This window comes from Tachysurus fulvidraco, chromosome 1, assembly GCF_022655615.1.
Source record: "Tachysurus fulvidraco isolate hzauxx_2018 chromosome 1, HZAU_PFXX_2.0, whole genome shotgun sequence".
NCBI lineage: Eukaryota > Metazoa > Chordata > Actinopteri > Siluriformes > Bagridae > Tachysurus > Tachysurus fulvidraco.
The window spans coordinates 11,872,203-11,894,680 of record NC_062518.1 but is presented as its reverse complement, the minus strand read 5'-3'; the positions used below and the strand labels follow the sequence as shown (position 1 = coordinate 11,894,680).

At 38.2% G+C, this 22,478-nt stretch overlaps 3 protein-coding genes across 12 annotated transcripts in view; 1 reads left to right on the top strand and 2 right to left on the bottom strand.

Moving 5' to 3' along the window:
* Window positions 1–1,950, bottom strand: part of ndufs3 (NADH:ubiquinone oxidoreductase core subunit S3) — an 11,378-nt gene extending 9,428 nt beyond the window's left edge. The window contains exon 1 of the mRNA XM_027133065.2: window positions 1,875–1,950. Within this exon, the coding sequence (XP_026988866.1) occupies window positions 1,875–1,929 (55 nt within the window). The 5' untranslated portion in view covers window positions 1,930–1,950. The remainder of the gene's footprint in view (window positions 1–1,874) is intronic.
* A 186-nt stretch (window positions 1,951–2,136) lies between these two features.
* On the bottom strand, window positions 2,137–5,279 carry ptpmt1 (protein tyrosine phosphatase mitochondrial 1). 2 transcript variants are annotated; one of them, XM_027133066.2, is made up of 4 exons: window positions 4,962–5,254; window positions 4,673–4,753; window positions 3,905–4,096; window positions 2,137–2,487 (listed from the first exon to the last, which is right to left on the bottom strand). In XM_027133066.2, the coding sequence occupies exons 1-4, from the start codon at window positions 5,106–5,108 to the stop codon at window positions 2,359–2,361; spliced, it is 549 nt and encodes a 182-aa protein (XP_026988867.2). In that variant the 5' UTR covers window positions 5,109–5,254; the 3' UTR covers window positions 2,137–2,358. The 2 variants fall into 2 exon arrangements, with proteins under 2 accessions (XP_026988867.2, XP_026988868.2); XM_027133067.2 differs by lacking the exon at window positions 4,673–4,753 and having other exon boundaries at window positions 4,962–5,279.
* A 2,412-nt stretch (window positions 5,280–7,691) lies between these two features.
* celf1 (cugbp, Elav-like family member 1) overlaps window positions 7,692–22,478 on the top strand; it is a 30,898-nt gene continuing 16,111 nt past the window's right edge. The window contains exons 1-2 of one of the 9 annotated variants that reach the window (XM_027133059.2): window positions 7,692–7,925; window positions 11,645–11,685. The gene's annotated coding sequence lies outside the window, so the exon portion shown is untranslated. The remainder of the gene's footprint in view (window positions 7,926–11,644; window positions 11,686–22,478) is intronic. The other 8 variants (XM_027133061.2, XM_027133054.2, XM_027133060.2 and 5 more) reach the window with 8 other exon arrangements.

Below are 22,478 nucleotides of genomic sequence, written 5' to 3'. Positions count from 1 at the left end.
CTTATTCTAGGACTCTATAACGTGAACTAGAGTCCTAACAACAACAACAACAAAAAAGTCAAACCTAAAGTCAGGTTTCCTGTCAGGTGTCAATAGTTATTGATCAAAACATTTAGGAGATACAACAATAACCACTTTGTTTGGCTACTATGACAAAGACCCCATTTAATATTTTTGAATATGTTCAAAATGTCAAAGCCCACAGTTCCATTGTTTTAGTAAGGGGTTGGACCAACAAGAGTGCAAAAAATTCAAATTCAGGTTTAAATCTCCTGATCATAGTCTCTGAAGCTGTATTGAAGAGAGAAACACTGTTCTTCCAAAATATAATTCCCTCTTCAAAACATTTATATTTCTCAGGCACTTCAGTGAGCACTGGGAGGAGACATGAGGGGATACTGGGGAAAATAAACGCTCCCATTAGAACAGAAATGATTTCTCAGAGAATAAAGATGTAATAAATGCCTCAAAAGGAAAACAAAGCTACAAACCATTATGACTGAGATTATAGTGAACAGAGCTGGATTACACATCAACTTTGAGTTCATATTTTTACCCGTACCACATTGTTATTAATGTTTGTCCATGTCTACTCCAGTGAACTTATACTCAAGCCAGCTATTATAATAAAGTATATTTAATTTTTATATTATATTATATAAACAGTAGAAATCGTACATGCACATGTACACAACTCACTCAGTCTCATACAACGAGAGCATCTTAAAACCCCTCAAGTCTCTCTTCAAGAAAACATTGAAAATTCTAGACAGGAAGCCTACACATTTTCATCACTGTTGTATTCTAAGCAAATATAATATTTCAGATCTTGACAGTTATCAGAAGTTTCTGGATGTCTGTCTCATTTTTAAAGTTTTGAATGGGCTTTCCCCATTACCGTTTAGAGACTTTATACAAATAAAATAACATTAAAGTAAACACTAGAGCATTCACCAGAGGAGACTGTATGGTGCAGAACTAAATTTAGCCCAATGGTGGTGTCTATCAGAGGCACACAGACATTGAATACATTACCAGCTCTAGTTAGGAATTGTGACAATTACTTAACCTTTAAAAAAAAACTGAAACAATGGCTGAAATCAAACCAGCGATGTACCCATATGTAAATAATTTTCTCATTGGATGTTTGTTCATAATGTCCTTTTAACTTCTATGTGACTGCTGTTTACTGTACTCAATCTTTGTTGTCCTGTGTAATAAGTCTGTATGCATGTTGTTATGTTTGTAAGTAATTTGTATTTTGTGTTTTATGATACCTGCCTTAGGAGAACGGATGAAATTTAGCTATTGTGCTAATTACGGAATATTTACACTGATGCTCATTGCTGATTTGTTGATCAATGTGCACTGTCCTAATTCAAATAATACATATATACACACACACAAATAGAGGTATACACACACACAAATATTTTTATTGATTACTTTTTTATTGTTTTTAGTGACGGACAGCCTCCAGATTTTATATAACAAATAACTTATTGCTATTAAATAATAATCTGTTCTGTCATTTCTAAAGCAGCAACATTTTCCGTATTAAAAACATCTTTTATGTCCTGTTTGTCACGTTCACCTTTCGCCAAATACCAAACAGCTCCCTATTCGACTATAAAGTGCACTATATAGAGTACAGACGCAATAAACTCCTGCACTTTGTAGGGCACTTGTGTAGGAAGCGAAGATCAGTTCAGTGTTCAGCTCAACCTCACTGTACAGTTAGCACTTAGCTTTGTAGCTACACCAAAGGTCACTAGTAGTAAACAACACAGATCGGTCAAAGTTAGACCGATGCCTATAAACTCGATAAACCACATGTTTATTACGCAAAGCTCTTACATACACTCGTCACTTACCGTTTAAGGTTCTAGCTAAAGTCCCGCGAGTGAGCCTAAGCAAGGAAGCCGCCATCTTGACTCAATCGACCAGAGTCTTCTTCGCTGTTATTTTTTTAAATGTTTTATGTTGCTGAAGCGCCGATGGCACCACCACCAGGCGAAACAACGAATAACCACTAACACGAAAACATCTCACTCTCACACGCATTTCTTTAATTCAAAATGCAAAATATATAATGTCTAACTCTGCAAATATACTGCATATATAAAGAGCTCCAAATAGGACAACTTGCAAAATATTTAATTGTTGACACTGAACCGACAAGTACAAAGAAGAACGACATTGTACACAAATCTTTCCTTTTTCGCAAGCTCACGTATACACACGTGTGTGTGTGTAGAAATTAACATCTCAGGAAGGAAAAAAAATGCTTAATTAAAAAAAGACATGCTGATTGCAAACAAACCACAAGCTAGACCAAAGGAACTTGTATACAACACATCATGACTCTGGTCCACACACTTGCTGATGATACTTGTCTAGCACGTCACGCTGAGCAGATCGGATCAGGACGTGCGGTCGGACGGCTGCTAACGTGTTACAGGCCTTGTCTGGGCTCCAGCAGTGGATCTACACACACAAAAACAGTGAAAGTGGTCTAAAGTGACTGAAATGAATAGGCGTGTGAATTCTTTTGTAATTACACAACAGTTACACAACACGCACTGACAGACACGCACTGACAGACACGCAAGCACGCACTGACAGACACACAAGCACGCACTGACAGACAGACACAGACACACACACTGACAGACACACAAGCACGCACTGACAAGACACACGCACTGACAAGACACACGCACTGACAAGACACACGCACTGACAAGACACACGCACTGACAAGACACACGCACTGACAGACACGCAAGCACGCACTGACAGACACACAAGCACGCACTGACACACGCACTGACACTGACACACGCACTGACACTGACACACGCACTGACACTGACACACGCACTGACACTGACACACGCACTGACACTGACACACGCACTGACACTGACACACGCACTGACACACGCACTGACACACGCACTGACACTGACACACGCACTGACACACGCACTGACACACGCACTGACACTGACACACGCACTGACACTGACACACGCACTGACACTGACACACGCACTGACACTGACACACGCACTGACAGACACACACACTGACAGACACACACACTGACCGACACACGCACACACTGACCGACACACGCACACACTGACCGACACACACGCACACACTGACCGACACACACGCACACACACGCACACACTGACCGACACACACGCACACACTGACCGACACACACGCACACACTGACCGACACACACGCACACACTGACCGACACACACGCACACACTGACCGACACACACGCACACACTGACCGACACACACGCACACACTGACCGACACACACGCACACACTGACCGACACACACGCACACACTGACAGACACACACGCACACACTGACAGACACACACACACACTGACAGACACACACACACACTGACAGACACACACACACACTGACAGACACACACACACACTGACAGACACACACACACACTGACAGACACACACACACACTGACAGACACACACACACACTGACAGACACACACACACACTGACTACTGTGAACTATATATATCTAATAATAATCTAGAATTTTTATTCTGTCAATTCTTTTACTTTTATTATTCGTTATTTCCTTTATCATTAATTATGTTTACCTTCTGCTCTATGTTTATGTTCTGTAAAGCTGCTTTGAGACAATGTCTATTGTAAAAAGCGCTATACAAATAAACTTGAATTGAATTGAACACAAACACACTGGCACACTCACACTGACAGACACACACTGACAGACACACACTGACAGACACACACTGACAGACACACACTGACAGACACACACTGACAGACACACACTGACAGACAGACAGACAGACAGACACACACACACACACACCCTGATGAGGTAGGCAGCAGCCAGAGTGGCACTGCGAGAACGTCCTGCTTTGCAGTGGATGTAGACACTGGTGCCCTGATCACGGTGTTTCAGAACAAACTCAACTCCTCTGTGAATGTGTTCCAGACTGGGAACTCCTGTCAGATCCACTGTGCTGAGTCTGATCTGCTCGACACCTTCGGCTTGCCACTCCTACAAGATCACATGGACAATCAGCATGTTAGTCCAAGTCCTATTTATGTCCTTAGAATATTCCTGTCATTACAAATAAATGATGAGGACAGTCTATACATATGAAAACTATACATATACTCACACTCATATTACACCTTAGGAGGACATACATATGCTAATTAAAGCTCTTAATTAAACCTCGACCCTGATCCAAGGCAGACGCACAGGCAGACGCGCAGACATAAGCACAGGCAGACGCGCAGACATAAGCACAGGCAGACGCGCAGACATAAGCACAGGCAGACGCGCAGACATAAGCACAGGCAGACGCGCAGACATAAGCACAGGCAGACGCGCAGACAGAAGCGCAGACAGACGCGCAGACAGACGCGCAGACAGACGCGCAGACAGACGCACAGGCATACGCGCAGACAGACGCACAGGCATACGCGCAGACAGACGCACAGGCATACGCGCAGACAGACGCACAGGCATACGCGCAGACAGACGCACAGGCATACGCGCAGACAGACGCACAGGCATACGCGCAGACAGACGCACAGGCATACGCGCAGACAGACGCACAAGCCTCACCTCTGCTGAATTACAGAAAAACACTGTTTCATATTCTTCGTTCATAGTGATCACCCCTCGAACATTTTCTGCTTGAACCAGCTGCAATAAATCAGAAGACATTTACAAGACTGACATTAAAACACAGAGGAAAATGATATATAAATGATTTCAAAGCAGAAAAAACTTTAATAGCAGAGAAGACATTTATAAAATGTTTGATTAGTAGAAGAGCCTAAATATGAGTGTACACATGCAGCACATGCAGCACATGCAGCAAAGTTCCCACAGTCACAACACAGAGACTCACGTGTTCAGTCATGGACCTGAAGGGAAGAGCACCCAAAATAACAGTGTGGTCCACACGATCAAACCACCGCCGAGACGACACTTTCTCCATCAACACATTGTACGCCAGTGTGGGGTAAAATAAAGCCCTCGCTAATAAACCTGACATGGTTCCTGCTATTTAGACCCATTAATATGCTTCTTAAAAACACTTGTCATTACTTATCCGAGGGGTCATCACAAATACTTCGTCGAGAAGTGACACATGTGAGGAGCTACCTGTCGCCACCTGCTGGACCGGAGAGAGTGCAAGACACACTGGGTAATTATACTCTCTCTCATTTTCTACCGCTTATCCGAACTACCTCGGGTCACGGGGAGCCTGTGCCTATCTCAGGCGTCATTGGGCATCAAGGCAGCAATATCTACTATATATAATATAATGGGCAACACCAGTCATAATCTCTCTCTCTCTCTCTCTCTCTCTCTCTCTCTCTCTCTCTCTCTCTCTCTCTCTCATACACACACACACACACACACACACACACACACACACACACACATAAATACATACATATATTCCAGGGCTCTCAAGTTTTGAAGACAGGCAAGAGTGAAACCCAATGGGGGTGTTGTTGTGTTTGGTAAGGATCACTGAACACACATTTAGCCAAATACAAAGTATTTATTCAATTTCTATTTATTAATTTTGTGTGTGTGTGTGTGTGAGAGAGAGAGAGACAGAGAGAGAGAGAGAGAGAGAGAGAGAGAGAGAGAGAGAGAGAGAGAGAGAGAGATTATGACTGGTGTTGTTTATTATAAGTGTTTTTTTACTTTTTGGACTTTGGACTCCTTTATCATTTGTAATGTTGCTCCCATTTAAAACAGTCCAGCTCAAGCCCAGTCATGATTGAGGACAATGTCCCGTCCAGAGACAAGCTGTTTGGTGTTGAGGTTTTGTTCAAACTGACGATCAAACATACCCTCTGGGAATCGGCATTAGAATGTGGAAGCACTAAAACCCAGACTTGTTCTGAGCAGGTGTTAGTGAAACGGGGTCCACTGGCACCATCTCAGGGTCCCCAGTTTGAGAACCACTGGCCTAGAAAACCTAGTGTAGTAAACCTACTGTACTTGTTCTGAGCAGGTGTTGTCAGTGAACAGGCTGTAAAACTGTTGGCTAAGTTACAGACACTCATTAAAAACTGATGCTGATTATCTGGGAATCGTTTTCTAACAGCAGTCAAAATGTCATTGTTTGTGTCAAACAAGTTGTGAATTTGCTGTCACATTACAACAGGAGATCATGACTTACTCTGTGCTCAAAGTGATGCTCGCCGCCCCAATGGTTTTCTCTGTGGGTGAACGAGGATGATGCTGAACAATTCCAGGATATGTTTTTTTTCATTGGTTGTTGCGTTAAATCTTACCAGGATAGTGCTATTTTCTGATTGGCTATTGTGTAGCCTCTTTTTTTTGTGTGTCAGGCTCGACTAAGAACTCCAGCTGAACTTGGAGATGTCACTCTTGCCTGTCTTCAAAACTTGAGAGCCCTGCATACATACACACATACACACATTCATACATACATACACACATACACACATACACACACATCTATACATACACACACACACATACACACACCCACACAAACAAATATATACACACATACATACACATATACACATACATACATACACACACATACATACATACAAACACACAAACATTCACACACATACATACATACACACATACATACACACACATATACACACACACATACATACATACATACATACATACACAAATATATACACACACATACATACATACATACATACATACATACATACACACACACACACACACACATACATACATACATACATACATACATACATACACAAATATATACACACACATACATACATACATACATACATACATACATACATACATACATACATACATACATACACACCAAACATAAAGGATACTAAAAAATAGTAGTGAAATAACAACTAGACTAATAGATAAAATGTACCAAATAGCTCAGTATAAAAGAAAACATTTAAGATGAGGCACTACAGCTACAAATAACAATTTTGTGAAATTATTGCTTAAATAAATCATATACAGAACCAAAACCTTTAGTTTTTTTCTTACAGGTTCTTTCCTATCTTTAATAATAATAATAATAATGACATTAAAGAGGAATATTACTGTAGATTTTGTAACAGTTCATGGCATTTCTTGATTAAACAAAGAAAATATTTAAATGCTTTTAGTTTAGTAGATAAAAAAGAATAATATTAATTGTTTTTACATTTCTGTTGTAGCCTTAAAAAACAACCAACAATAAAATAAACAGATATACACACGTGAATTTGTTTACATAGTGCATTAATTAATATTAATTAATTTATTAATTAATGCTTGTATAACAGTATTCTCCTGTGCCGTTATATATTTAACCTTTCACTTTATAAGTTAACAAACCCCAAGTGTTTTCCTCACATGTCAATGACGAGCCTTCTTTGAATTATATTGATTGTAATAATAAACACGTGACTAAAAGGTCCATTTTAGCTTGAGGGGGGGAGTCGATATGGTTCAAACGCGATAATATTTAACACTTCGTTCGGTTTGAGGTAAATGAAATAAAATTTGAGATGAAACCATCTAAACGCAGATCACGGTGTGTAACTGAGTCACTTTATGACAGAATTTAACCTTACATAATGTCGATGACTCCACCCCACACCCCTTTTCTAAGTGTTAATGGTAAATGCAGGAAAGACAGCCATTTTACACTGTCCCTGCTAGAAAGTGGGCTGTCGTTGGAAGACGTGCTTAGACAAAAATAATTAGCTGAAACAAATCCCACAAGTAAAAACAACAACAACAAAAAAAAACAACACAAAAGCCGTTCCACCGTGTTTAGAGCACTTACAGATAATTAAAAAGTGGACTACAAAGGGTGAGTCTACATTTTATTTTTTCCTTATTGTTAAACATGCCCGTTTCGGGGGAAAACGCTGACTACCTCTTATCAGCAAAATAGCTCGTTAGCAAGTTAGCTAGCTCTCCGTGCTAGCCGCTTAGCCGCTAACTTGTTTACTGTAGTCCTCATGTAGCTCGCTAAGTAACATACGTCACTGTAAAGGCGAGTTGGTTGGAAATAAATCTTATAAAAATAACTTGTATAAGCGGTCGATTAGTCGGTTAGATTTTATTCTCCGTGCACAAAGCAGCCGTTGAGACAAAGATGACTAGTGAATAGTCGCTAACTAGCTTTCTGTCTGCACCCGAGCTCAACGTCAACGCGTTTAATTCTTAACGTGTGTGTAATCTGAGTGTCGAAGGAGGTCGTGTTTGTGTTTGGTGCAGGGCAAGCACGAACAAATACAAAAATAAATAAAAAATAAACCGTGGTTATTTGTCTCTCTCTTTTCCACTCAGGGTAGAAATGATGATAAATAAGCAGAGACGTTAAGTTGTGCAACAGCTAGCCACGATGCTAAGCGTTGCCTGCTGCAAGGCCTGTGTCTTGTGATCTCGCTGTTTCTGGGTTCCCTGCTTTTTAATTCAGCCTGAACATGATATTTAAAAACATTTTTGTACTGATTTTACTACTTTAATTTTCACCGTTCGGTTTAATATGTATAAGTATATTTATGTGATTGTGCAGCATTAGCTTTAGCATGCTAGCTTACCGTAAGTGGCGCCACACACCCATTCTGGTGTTTTTAACGTTGACCGATGGACCTGAGCATTTAGCTTGGTCCTGCTTTTCATATAAATTAATTATATATAGTTCTCATAATGCAAAACGAGTCTTTTAGACGTCAGAGTATTCGTGTAAGGCGTTTTTAGAGAATTGGAGGTCCTTGGCCTGCTTTCTTTATTAGGCCAGGCCTTTTCACCAGGTACAGACCTCTGGGTATAAAGAGGGTCATAGGGTTTAACAATAGACAAATTATTCACCAGTTTATCAAAGAGAACGTGATGTTACACCGAGGTGTTTAAGTTAGGATACTGATGAATTAGCACAAGCTGAATGAATGTATAACGTGTGAACCTGGCCATGTGGGTTTTGCTCTCAGCACACTGTACAGGACATTTGAACCTTGGCAGTGTGTAGAGTAAAGCAGAGCTTCTCAAACACCATGTGGTCCAGGACCCCCTGAAATGCATGTGAAATTTCACAGATCCCACAAAATAGATTTATTTCACAAACAATTTTTTAAATGTGTCTATTTACTAGGGCATTGAATCTTTAGCTTCAGGACGTTTGTGTGTATGTATATGTATACACGTTTGAGTTATTTAAGTTCAATTCAAAAGACCAGACAAGTCTAATAGGTATTCGACCTCAATAATTAATTAAAAAAAATAGTCAAATACTTTGCAATGGTTCACACTAACCTGTTATATAAAGAAATTCTCCACCCTGTAAATTTTGTTATTCATTAACTACTTTAGCACTAAAATTGGCTATGAACTCCTCATTAGTGTGTACCGACCCTTAAATCACCATCTTCTTATGAGTGTTAGGATTTGATATAACCTCCACTTTTTAGTCTTTAGCTTCTCTTCTAGAGGAGTCAACGTGTAAGTAAACTTAAGTTTAGTTTGAGACAGATGGCAGAGAGCACATATTACCGCTGAACCTGCGTAACTTGATCAGCTGTTGTCTATATTTATACCTAAAGATCACTTAAACAGTTTGTTTAAGGCATTAAGTGAAGCATTTCTTCCCTTTTCTGTCTCGGGAATGCAAAAATAAATAAATTAAAATTAAACTCAAGAACAGAGTAATGTCTGTACTAGACATTTTGAAGTACAAGGTGAAATTTTTCCTTTCCTAGTTTCTGCAAAGCTAGCAGCTTGGACCTTCAGTCTCTTTAATGTAGACAGTATTTTAGCTTGGTATGACTGGACATTTGGTAGAATATGAGCTAACTACATTGACTTAACCACAGGGGAATACTTTAGAGCTCTACACTTTATTTGTTGTTGTTTTTGCCACGTTTTCTATTTGAAATACATATTGGTTAAAAGTTCTCTTAGATAATCTTGGTACTTCAAAGTGTTAGCCAATCATTTTCTACCAGAATCCCTCATTTATATATCCACTGTTAAAACTCGAAGCTCTGGAGTCTAAATTTTAAAGCTTTATCTTCTTTCTCACTTCTGGAAGAAGAATTCAAAATGTATTTTGAGCTCTGTCCATGTCCACTGCACAGATTAATCATGCATAAGTTTATTAAATCTTTACACACGCAAAGATTTCAAGACTGTCCCAAACTGCGTAATGTTCACTGAATAGAAAAAAGTAGACAAATTATCTAAAAAAAGAAATATGCTGTTTGGAAGGCAAATTAAGTATTTAGGACTGAGGATATAATCATTTGCTTACCTCAGTAACTTTATTGAGCGTATCCGTAGGACTGTCACAGTACCAGGTATTAGAGCAAAACCTCAGTGTAGATGTGTAGACTCGCATCTGGCTCCGTCAGTTCTGTAGCTCTGTCAACATCTGGATTTCCATACAGACTCCACAAAGTTAAGTCTTACCTGATCTTTTATTTACTGGATGTTAAGTAAGGAAAACATGTACCCATTCACACACTTCCCTCCTTCTCTCCAGTTCTTTCAGTCAGTTTGGGTGTAACTGCCTTTGACTCAGCTACCATATGACACGAGTTGTTACAAAATTGATTCAACAATGTATATATAAACGAAAACAATATCCAAATGTAGATGTGATTGGCTTCATAGATGTGATTATCTTTCTATGTTTTATTTTGTAAGGTCACATGAAGTGAAGTTGAATTTGCTTTGTAGACTCTGTATGATCTCATTGTACTGTATGTTGTTGTCTGTTAGCCGTCACCTCATGTGCTGGTAAGAGTGAAACAGGCTTATCACCTGGCTGTCTAAAGCTATACTCAGTAAATGCTCCTTGTTTTAAGCTAGTATGTTTTCTATAAAAATATAGACTAGCTCTAAATGTTTAATTGTGCATCACCACCTACATCTGAGAGTTTTTTGACGGTAAAATTTTTTGAATAGCACCCAGAAGAAATGATGTATACTATATGTATAGTTGTATGTTAAAAATAGCCTGAAAAATGTTCATTTAATATGCCAATTCATTCTTGACAAACCATTTTGGTCTTAGGAACTGGTCTTTAACAACAACAACATTATAAATTCTAAATAATGCCCAAATGCAAAATCCCTTTGTTTTGGGGAAAACGGAGTTGTTGATTGTCAGGTTTTTACTTTTTATGCTGCAGAAAAGAAGGTTCTTGAGAGAATGTCACAAAGTGCAGTGTAACAAAACTTCAGCAGGTCATCAGCTCACATTGTGTTGTAGTCAGATGAGACCAAACGTCATTAGTCTATGCACACAATTAACATGTTCATTTCTGTAAGTATTAAGAGCTCCTCAGAAGAGCATTGTGTTTTATTATTTAGACTTGACAAGGGTTAGTGAATTAGCTAGCTGTGAGACTCATATACTCCATTTTACTATTTTAAAGCACTTTAGAAATGGCAGCCTACTTATTGTTGTAATGTGAAACCTGATATTGCCCAATGTATGGCTCCTCTGTTTACTGGGATTCTGTTTATTTTTTCACTTCTCTCTCTCTCTCTCTCTCTCTCTCTCTCACTCACTCACTCACTCAGGAAAAGTGTGAAATTCCATACAGGAAAACACTACTTGCAGGGTAAGTGATTAGTCTTTTCAGTTTCCATCATTATTGTGATTTGTTTGCATGCGTATCATTATTGCAGGCTGTGGATTCAAACCACCACTTCAAAACTTTTGTGTTGTGGTTACAGATACTTTAAAGACATGTTTCTAAGTTACGATGTATGTAAATGCACAGAAACAGAAATCTGACCTTAAAGAGCCCTACATCCTGTTTAGCACTGCACTGATGTAGGCTGCCTGTAGTAACATGCTTCAAACCTACACACTTTTACACTGCCTCAATATTCTTTGATGGAAACCCGGGTCAAGTTTAATCCACAAGTTTTGCCATGAAGCTTATAGAATTTCCAGGCTGTGGGGATTTGCTCATTCAGCAACAGGATATAATGTTTAGTGAAGAGGTTTGGGGTGCAGTTGGTATTTCCATTTCATCCCAGAGGTTTTCGGTGGTTCTCAGATGAGGAAGAAAGAACTACCCACAGGTTTGATTGTCAGGTGTCAACAAACCTTTTGCAATATAATGTATGTAAACCAATCGAGACTCTCGGCATTGCCATGTGATGCCTTTTAGGTCAGTGTAAATTTCAGGACGTTATTAACATTACTTCAGTACAGACAATAACAAAATAATTTTCCCTTTTCTACACACCAGCACTATTAAGTTGTTGGTAATTAGTAGAAGAGGTACCGCAGATGTGTTAAGATGTATATTGCTGAACTCTTTGGACTTGTGTCCTGACACCTCTGATGTAAAGCCTCATGTTACTAATGCTCAGAAGCTCTTAGACAAACTTACCATGTGCTGTAATTTTATATTTGCCTCATGAGGTGCCGGTAGGTTTTTGCTTGTATTGCATGAAATAAACCTGTGTATAGTGAATCTCTTTAAAAGCTAGAATGCCTCTAAATGAAAAGATGAGCCGTTTCCCTGGTTACGCGCTAACCCTGCACACACACCTCCACACACACCACTTATGTGTAGCTGCTTGTCTGTGGGCGGATTTTAGTCCCGCATGGCAACACCTCCATTATCTGGCACTGCAGGCGGGCTGTGCTCATTGACTTTGTGCAAGTCTGTATTTCAGTAGTGATAAAGGTTTAAGAATTGTTATTTTTCTGGTTATTTCTATGTTTGAAAAAGTGGAATTCAGAAAAGATCAACATGGATTTTCTGTTCATTACGAATGGTGATTTTGATCAATTTCTCAGATTTTTAGCATTCACAAGAATGGACACTAAGATGCATGCAATCATTCATGTGATGTTTTATTATTTAGAGATACACAACGCTTCAGTAGTGCTTTAGGCAAACTAAGGAAAAACCTGATTCTTAAACCTTGGTCGAACAAGAAAGCTGCAATTCTTCAGATTCCAACAGAATAAAGATCTAGAAAAGAACTAGAAGCAAAAAAACATTAAACTTTTGTAAAGCCGTAACACTAAATTTGCTCTTAGCTTTGGTATTTTGCAATTAAACATCATATTCCAGTACAAAACTCCTTATTTCTTAAAATCCCATGTCTGTGTTGCTAAAAAAAAAATCTAGTTTGTTACATGTGCTCCTTTCTGTGCCTTTGAGTGACTTACAAAACAAAGTAGTTAATTGGCCATTAGCTTAAATTTAATGCCTATTGGACTTTACTTCGAATGATTTTGGGGCTTTCCATTTGGTTTCATTGGCTAAAACCTTTCCATAGGCTGGGGAAGTATCCAAATTCGGCCAATGGGATCTCGAGCAAACGCTGTTTGGAAACAAAACAAAATTTAAATGCCCCGCACCTTTAAGTCCGATGATGCAGTTATCTACAGAATTAAATCGCGTTTCTGATTTTTTAATACACTGTATACAACACAAGATTATATTTTTAAAACAGCTCCTCTGAATGGTGATCAGGAAAACCTTCTATCAGCTGGAATAAACACGTGTTTATTATGGATTAGTTATGTTTATTTGGTCCATAGCTGATTTTATTTGTGGAAGTGTTTGCCTTCAACCCGGAAGCACTGTCAGATATGGCATGACACACATTGCTGTATTTACTGTATGTAGTGGTCGGGAGATTCCAAAACAAACCCAAAATAGTTATATTTGGTTGGAATGAACACCTATAATGACATAAATCAGTTAAGTTTTTATAGTTCGTTAGCTGAAAAAATTCAGACCTTGCACTGGAGAGTCGTCTAAACATTCCTCTACAAAAACCTCTTTATAATGCCTCAGATACACAACAGATAAATCAAACTTGAAATAGTTAATGGTGGGATGTTATAAAATAGATATCTTGAGTTTTTAGGCTTTCACTGCACGAATACAAAGAGAGAGACTCTAAATTTGGAAAATTTTGTCAGGCGGGATTTTTATTTATTTATATATTTATTTTGCTGTGTTCCATCTTCTCTTACTCTGACCCGCTAATATATTTTAAATTGGCGCACTTTGAATGTCTTGTACGTATTCTATGAGCCTTTGGGCAAGCTACTCAGAACTGGGTGAGGTGAGAGACCCCTAGTACTAGAGTTTGCAGATGTTCTATAGGGGATCAGTTCTTTTGAAGCGATAGATAGTGGTGGTGTCCAGGTGAAGCATACGTTTTTGATTAAGGCAGATTTTTCTATTGGCACAGTCAATTAATTCAGTTACAAGATAGTGAGATGACTAGTAATCCTTTTATTTATTTTCTATTTTTTCCTTTCCAGTTCACAAGAAAAGGTTTAAAAGCTCTGGTTAATTGACTCCCCTGATTTTCCCAGATGCTCACTGGAAATATGTTGAAAAGCCAAGTCTACCAGCATTTTTTCTTTTCACTTTTATATAATAAAATCCCATAAAGAATCTGATCTTTCCTAGCTTCAGCTTGGCAAAGCATCCAAGCAAAGTGAAGCTGCAGCAGGACACTGAAGCCTAAATATGATGGAAAATGAACAAGATTTAAAAACAAATCATTATGGAGGCGTTGTTGGCCGTTCTAATCAAATATTTGTTTCAGCCTTCTTCTCAGTCAACTTTGTCATTGTTCACAGCACAAGTACAGACAGAGGGTATCTAATGGGTATCTAAATGTTTATTTGTGATAGAAAATATTGTTGTATGCATTGCATACTATGCATTTAAAAAGAAGTTAATTTTTCTAAAAAAGGAAACATTAGTTATTCATTTTAAGAGACCCGTCTTATTTTCTCTTGTATGTTTAATATTGTTCTTTAATTAAGCAAAAATATATTTTATCCGATTAATCAATGAAATTTTTATTAATCGTTGAAATTTTTTGGTAGAATAGGCGATTACTAAAATATTCAATAGCTACAGCTCTAAATCTAAGTCTACAAAAATATACTTGAATAGTTCAACTTCAAGTATGATTAGAGTAAGAATATATTGAGTTACTTTTCCATATTTCTGCAGGTTTTATATTTCAATGTTACTGTAGTGTATCAGGTTTGTTTTTCATATTACAGATGTATCTCAGTCTACCTCAGTTTTATTTCTGTTTACAAAACACTGCACATATTTTAAAACACTATTTACCAGAAGGTGAACAGCTAGTGAACTTCCTCACACTAAATTCTCAGGTTTTTCTACGTTTATATTGAACACTTTGCACTATTTTATTACACTTTATTAAGCATTTCTTACATTTTCTTTCATTTTGCACCTTAAATGTTAAGAGATAATTAAGTGTTCGTTTTGACTTTAGACTCATGTTTACATTTTTTTTATTCGAGTTTTCCTGGTTGTTGACATTTCTTTCTTTATAACTGAAGGGATTATGATAAGAGGAAGGTTAAGCTTAAAATAATTGTTTAAATGTAATTTTTTCTCCTGGTCCTTATTTTAAATGGATCATAAAGTTCAATATATATCGATATCGACCGATATGAAACTCTGATATTGTGATACAGTTTTTGGCCATATCGCCCGGCCCTATTTCAGCCCAACACACATGTAAACTCTTGTTTTTAACATCCGACTTTAACATTAATATATTTCACCCCTCTATAAAACAAAACATGCTAGAACTGACAAAAGTTTGATTCCTATTGAGGCTTAACGTGTCAAGTTAGTGTATATATAAGTGAGTAACTGTAAATGGGTGAATTAAAATAAAAGTATGAAAGTAAAAGAAAGTTGGTAGTAATTTATTAATTTTAAACATGTACTGACCATATGCTCACAGATCTGTCCCCAGACAATATCGCTCACCGAACACTAACGCTGAGTACAAGCAGCCTTTCAGAGTCAAGCCATGAATAACACACACACCTTGCAGCTGTTGTAGCACAACTACAAAATGCCATTTTCATTACAGGTTTCTAAATTATTGATGCCAGATCAATGGTCATTGGTAAATATAAGCACAATTAACCACTTATAGAGACACTCTTTTTGGATTTCTTGTGTAAAGTCATTCACCCTTCAAAGCCCAACCCGCATGTCTCGCATCTTCTATAATGAACATTTAATCTTTCTGTGTCATCCACAATTTTAATTTGATAAGTTCTCACTTTGGTTAACACTTCCTTTGCGTTACCCACAATGCTGTTTGACTGAATTTTAGTCCTTGTTTCATTGGTAACGGTCTCACTAGAGACCTGTAGATCAGCTTTTATTCATGCAAATGTCTTCAGCAACACTTGCATCATCTCATTTACTTAATAAGAAATTTAGAGTCAAATCTTTGCCGTAACTACGTCTGTGTAGTGTAGCAATGTTGAGTTAAACCTTTTTATTTATTACTTCTGCATTGGATTTTTCATTAATATTTAATTAAATCAAGTTTATTTGTATGGTGCTTTTTACAGAACATAAACATAGAACAAAAGGTTAATATAAAGAATAATATAAAGATTACTAGAATACAAAATTCAAGATTAATGTTAGATGTACAGTATTTATTTCACAATGTGTTTGTATTTATCCCCAATGGGCAAGTCTGAGGTGACTCAGGCAGCAGTGGCAAGGAAAAACTCCCTTAGATGGTAAAGGAAGAAACCTTGAGAGGAACCAGACTCAAAGGAGAACCTCATCCTCATATGGGTGACACTGGAGGGTGTGATTTATAAATATACAGTCTGACAAATGTTGTATACATGCAAAAGACCACATGGAGTTCACATCTCTATAGTATCACAGAGTCTAACTGGAGCTGGTAGGATCTCTAGATGCATCAGGATTCTCAGTCAGCCTCATCTCAGTGGAGGTCCAAAATCTTCATGGCACGGAAGACGATCGGAGCTGTTACGATTTCTGGATGCCTCGGGATGGGTAGAAAGAGAGAAACAGTGGAGAGGGATTAACATATCTGCTGTTCATGATATTTGCAAATCTGATGTAATAGTGCACAATATTATGGGTACGCCTGACTAAAGAGATGAGTTCTTGTAAGCGTAATATATTTAATGTCACTAGAAAAGACGCTGTTCCTCTGTTATTTACGGAGTGAACCGAGATTCTTGTCTGAAACATCCAAAGATTAGCACCACATTTACTAATTATCATGTCAGATTTCATTAAAATGTATATTTAAGTTGTGTCAGGTGTGTTTCTGAAAAGGAAACACACATTGCACATCAGTCAAGCAAAGGATTCAAGCAGTTTAGATTGACCCTTAGTTGTTGACAAATTTAATATTTTTAGGTTGAAATATTTTTTTTCCCATTTAAGAATCAACTGAGCTATAGGTGTCTATTGTTATCCAAGTTCAACATACTTATTATTTCATATTAATTATCTCCAAAAAGGTATGTTTACGCTGACAAAGCATCCTCTGACAGAGTCATCAGATTCACTATTAGCGGTGTTCAGACAAAAGATGGACTTTTGTCTTTCAAACTTGGCACACTGGCAGCTGCGTGGAAGTGTTTTTGTTTTAACTTTACTAACTCATGACAACTTATCAGCCTACACCATGCCTGGATTGAATCTGTCTATTACATGTGTTCTCTGTCAGAAACAGAGCGAGTGAATCACTGCAGCTTCCACAGAATAGAACAAAGGAGGGAGTCGTTGGTATTGTTTGAGATGCTGGCTTCATGTTTTAGTTCAACACACAACTGAAGACTGGAACCTTGGGTACCTTCTTATGTCCTCTGTGTCGGGCACCATCACTGGAGATTATGGAGATGCAGATTTCATTTTCCAACAGGACTTGGCACCTGCACACAATGCCAAAGTTACCAGTACCTGGTTTAAGGACCATGGGATCCCTGTTCTTAATAGGCCAGCAAACTCGCCTGACATTAACCCAATAGAAAATCTATGGGGTATTGTGAAGCGGAAGATGCGATATGCCAGACCCAATAATGCAGAAGAGCTGAAGGCCACGATCAGAGCAACCTGGGTTCTCCTAACACCTGACAAGTGCCACAGACTGATCGACTCCATGCCACGCTGCATTGCTGCAGTAATTCAGGCAAAATGAGCCCCAACTAAGTATTGAGTTCTGTACATGCTCATACTTTTCATGTTCGTACTTTTCAGTGTGCCCAGATTTCTAAAAATCCTTTCTATGTATTGGTCTTAAGTAATATCCGAAATTTCTGAGATACTGAATTTGGGATTTTCCTTAGTTATCAGTTCTAATCAACAAAATTAAAAGAAATATACATTTGAAATATCAGTCTGTGTGAAATGAATGAATATAAAATACAAGTTTCACTTTTTGAATGGAATTGGTGAAATAAATCAACTTTTTGTCCAATAGATGTAACGTTTATCTTTACATATTATACATTGGGGGGGGATACTGGAAGTAAAGCAAGTCAGTTGTAGCTGCAATCACTGCAATTACATTGTTTAATTACTCATAATTACTTAATAAAATCTGACCGCAAATTATGGTTTATCTAGGGTTGGTGTGCTTCATGGACTCACTATTGTTTGTAATGAATTATTTTTAAAAGATAAAACACTTTTTTTTTTTAAATCTTAAAGCTGCAGACACCATGTTTTTTAAATTGTCCAACTTGGTAGCAATTGTGATAGACTATAGTATTAGGAATTGTTAAACAGAGCTATCATTCCAAACATAATTTAAGTGGTTATTTTAAAGGTGTATTTTATCATGTATTAAAGGCATATTTTATCATGTAATAGCTTTGCCTGCACAGGATTGGTGTAATTGTAGCCATACGAGTGTTTACATCTCTCAAGTGTCATTAATTACAGTTTTGTTTTTGAGGAGCTCTTGTGATCTACAATTAAACTAGTGACTTATAAGACCAAGTCATATGACCGCAAACAGCCAATCTAATCACTGAAAAAGTGCATCGACCGTCGCATAGTGCCGGAACCCAATTGTGCCCCTGGAGTGCATCCACACAGGGATTACCAGCATGTTACCGGTCTCCATTCATGCTTGCCGATCAGCCGCTTTTATCAGCATCAATCTGACACTCTGTTTACCTGACACTGCAGTCAGTTTTGCTTGACTAAGAGAAAAGCTCACAAAAAAGTCCCCATCCATCAGCACTTTTCATTGTGGTATCAGGGGAGGGGTTTTCAGTTGTTCGTCATGCTCTGGCCCAATTAGCAGACCCTGCCACGCTAACTGCTAAAGCCTGTGTTAATCGGTGTGTTGTGTCTTTTTGCCCCATGTCAGTTTGAGTTTGTTGTCTCCCGGTACTGTGTTTAGCAGTGTCCTGTGTCCTGATCAGCCTACATGAAGTCAATTTATCGCCTTTTCTCCAAACCCATTTGATGTGTCTGTTTACAGCCACTGAATCTTGAACACTTTTCTTTAGCAGGACTTCGTGTTGCATCCTGGTCATTTTTACATAACAAGAAAGCTGCTCTATGTGGATTTGATTTTTACTTTTGAGATTTTGTACCTTCACTCGAAGCTCACCTGTCGCTTTGCACCGTGGCTTTGTGGAGAGGCAGCAGTGGATGTTTGATTGAGAAAATGGCTTCGTTTAAGCTAGACTTTCTACCAGAAATGATGGTGGACCACTGCACGCTAGGCTCAAGTTCAGTGTGAGTACAGCTGCTCTGTATTTATTAAATATTTGTTTGTGGTAAGTTTGATATATTTACCCCCCCCCCCCCATCCTTCAAATATTTTCCCTTTTTAACTGGAAAACGAACTTAACAACCAAAGCACAGTGAGCTTTTTGAGGCAAGTTCTAGTCCTCGAATATGTTGTTTAATATAAATTGTGGAGAGATTTAATTGTATATAAATGTAAGTATCTTTTCTCTCTTTATTTGTGGCCTAATATCCTGCAATGCACTTCTCCTTTTGCTTTTATCGGGCAAATATAGGTGATGTTATTCCCTAACTGGGAAACGAGCTGCAAACCCAGAAGTACAAAATAAGTCAGACTTCTAAAGAAAACTCTGCAGACTATTCATAATCAATAGTTTTTCTAGTTCTGAGAGCGAATACTATCGTCATTTTTGCCTTATTTTAATGCTGAGGGATTCATTTAAAATGTGTGGATTTGCTTGGAACCACTGAGACAATTTAAAAGAAACCTATTCAGAACAGTGTTACAGCAATGGCTCGAGTGTTTGTAGAATCCAGCCAAACCACAGATATCCAAACATGTCCCACAGAGCACCATTAAGAGACTCAGTGTGTGGGATCTGTGGGACGGGGATCACGGTTTCCCGTTCTGTTGCACTTGAAGTTTTTAATGTGCCATCAGATAACTTTCTGCAGGGTTTTAAAAGCACAGACACCTGACAGTAATGACAATTACTTGATTGTATTACTATATATTTTATTGTAATTATAGCATCATACTGCCCGGTCCTAATAAGAATGGTCACTCTCATAAGACCTATAGTATCTGATGGGACAAATTTACATACATAAGCACCAATATTCTTCATTTATGACTAAAAGTGTTTAAATATTTCATTTAATTAATAATATGAATACTACAAAGGGTGCACTGGTGTTATCTCTACAATTCAGCAACTTCTTGACTTTGGTTACCTTGTTGATTTTATCGTCTTTTGTCTGTGAAGTCGTCTTGATGAACCGGTTTGGGAAAAGTTCCTCCTGTGTGTAATTGACAGAGGAAAGGATTTATTAGATCTTTCTTTCACCGATCAATGAACTCCCATTAGTCCCATTAGACTTAGTGGTCAACGGTGCTTGTTAAAATCTGCCTGGTGTCAGTATTGTTTAGGTAAAGCAGCCTTTCATGACAGGGTTGAGTTGATTAACTCATGAGAACCTTGAAGAATCAGATTCAGTCTCTCTCCTTAAGTACACACTTTGTGTTGATTCTTGTTGGATGGAATTATGGAATTATGTTCTAATGGATCAGCGCTTTGCAAATGTTGTGATATGGTGTTGTGGTCATCCAGATTATTCTTTTCTTTTTTTGCTGTATGTAATATATAATGTAGTGATAAACTACTGTTTACTGTCGTACCGTAGCAAATGTGTATTTTTGCATTTTTAAATACTACCAGCACTCAGTGTTCAATGAGAACTCTGTACTTTCACAGGGATCACATGACTGTGGCTTTCACTTCTTTTACTTTCACTTCTTTTACTCTTCATCTTTTAGCATCTTTAGTTTCTTCTTTAGTTGTTTGTGTTGTACTGTTACACAAACCTGCCACACCCGTTGAAGCAGAGTGTGTTTTCTCTGTAAGGAGGCACTGCACTGAAAAAACTGTGGTTTTGCTGCTAGGGTATAAATAAATAACCGAGTAAAACAGCTTATTTCTACCACTGTAGTGAAAGACTACTGCAGGATGTTGTATTTGTCCTAACTCGGAAACATTCTCAAACATGCAGCACGTTCATCTCCTTAAGGATTTCTTCTTTCTTAGAGATTTTACTGTATTGTTTTCCTGAATGCTGGACGTGGTATGATTATTTATTTTTTTTTTTTAACTGTCGAGTAAAACACCCTCAAGCATTATTGTTGCAACAAATCCGAGACCAGAAGAGAACAGTTTCAGCCAAACCAGCATGTATAGCTCAGGGTTTGTTTGAGAATGATGGTATTGTTGCAGGCTGGAGGCTGCAGTGTTTTTTTGTTTTTTTATTTTTTATTTTTTTCAGCTGATCACTGTAAATGTCTAGCAAATGCAGATTTTTTTTTTTTTAAAGAAAGTATTCAGTTCCCTCCAAGAGAGAGTGAGTGTTCTGACCGACCACATACTGGTTCGCTCGGACAGCTATATCATCTATCATGAGGTTGGCTGACTGCAGTGTGATTTCCCCAGGTGGGGACTATTGACTGTTAGCCTCACCAAGGGTAACTTCTCAGGCATTGTATAGGGATGTGACGTACAGTTTATGTTCTGTCTATACACCCAGCAGAATGGTGTCTGCACTTGTTGTTGGCAATTTACTGGACTGCAAATCCAGCAGTGAAATAAGCTCTCCCAATCCGAGAGCTAGTATGGGGTGTTTCCATGGAAGCTATTCCACTCTTGGTGTGTGTCACAAATGTGCATTACAATTGTCACAAACTATTATTTATTTATTAAAGCTAGTAGGCAATTTACCTTCCATTGTTCTATGAAGGACACACCTGTGAAGTGTACTTTGCTTGCCTTGTAGATGCCCTGTGGTAGTGTATAACCCGGATGGCAGCCTCAGACCCAATGTTTCTGTCTGGTTCTCCCTCGTATAAATAGAGGCTGGTTTATAGAGCGTCATCATCACCAAGCTTCAATTGTGCCATTGTGCTTTAAGGAGCATTGCCTCCTGTGTGCCACCATGTACAATGTTTAAGTTTTATGACCGTGTGACTGCGATCTCTAAAATCGCTCCTCATTCCCTTTTTTATTAAGAACACATGTACACCTATAATACAGTGCAAAACATATCATGCATAT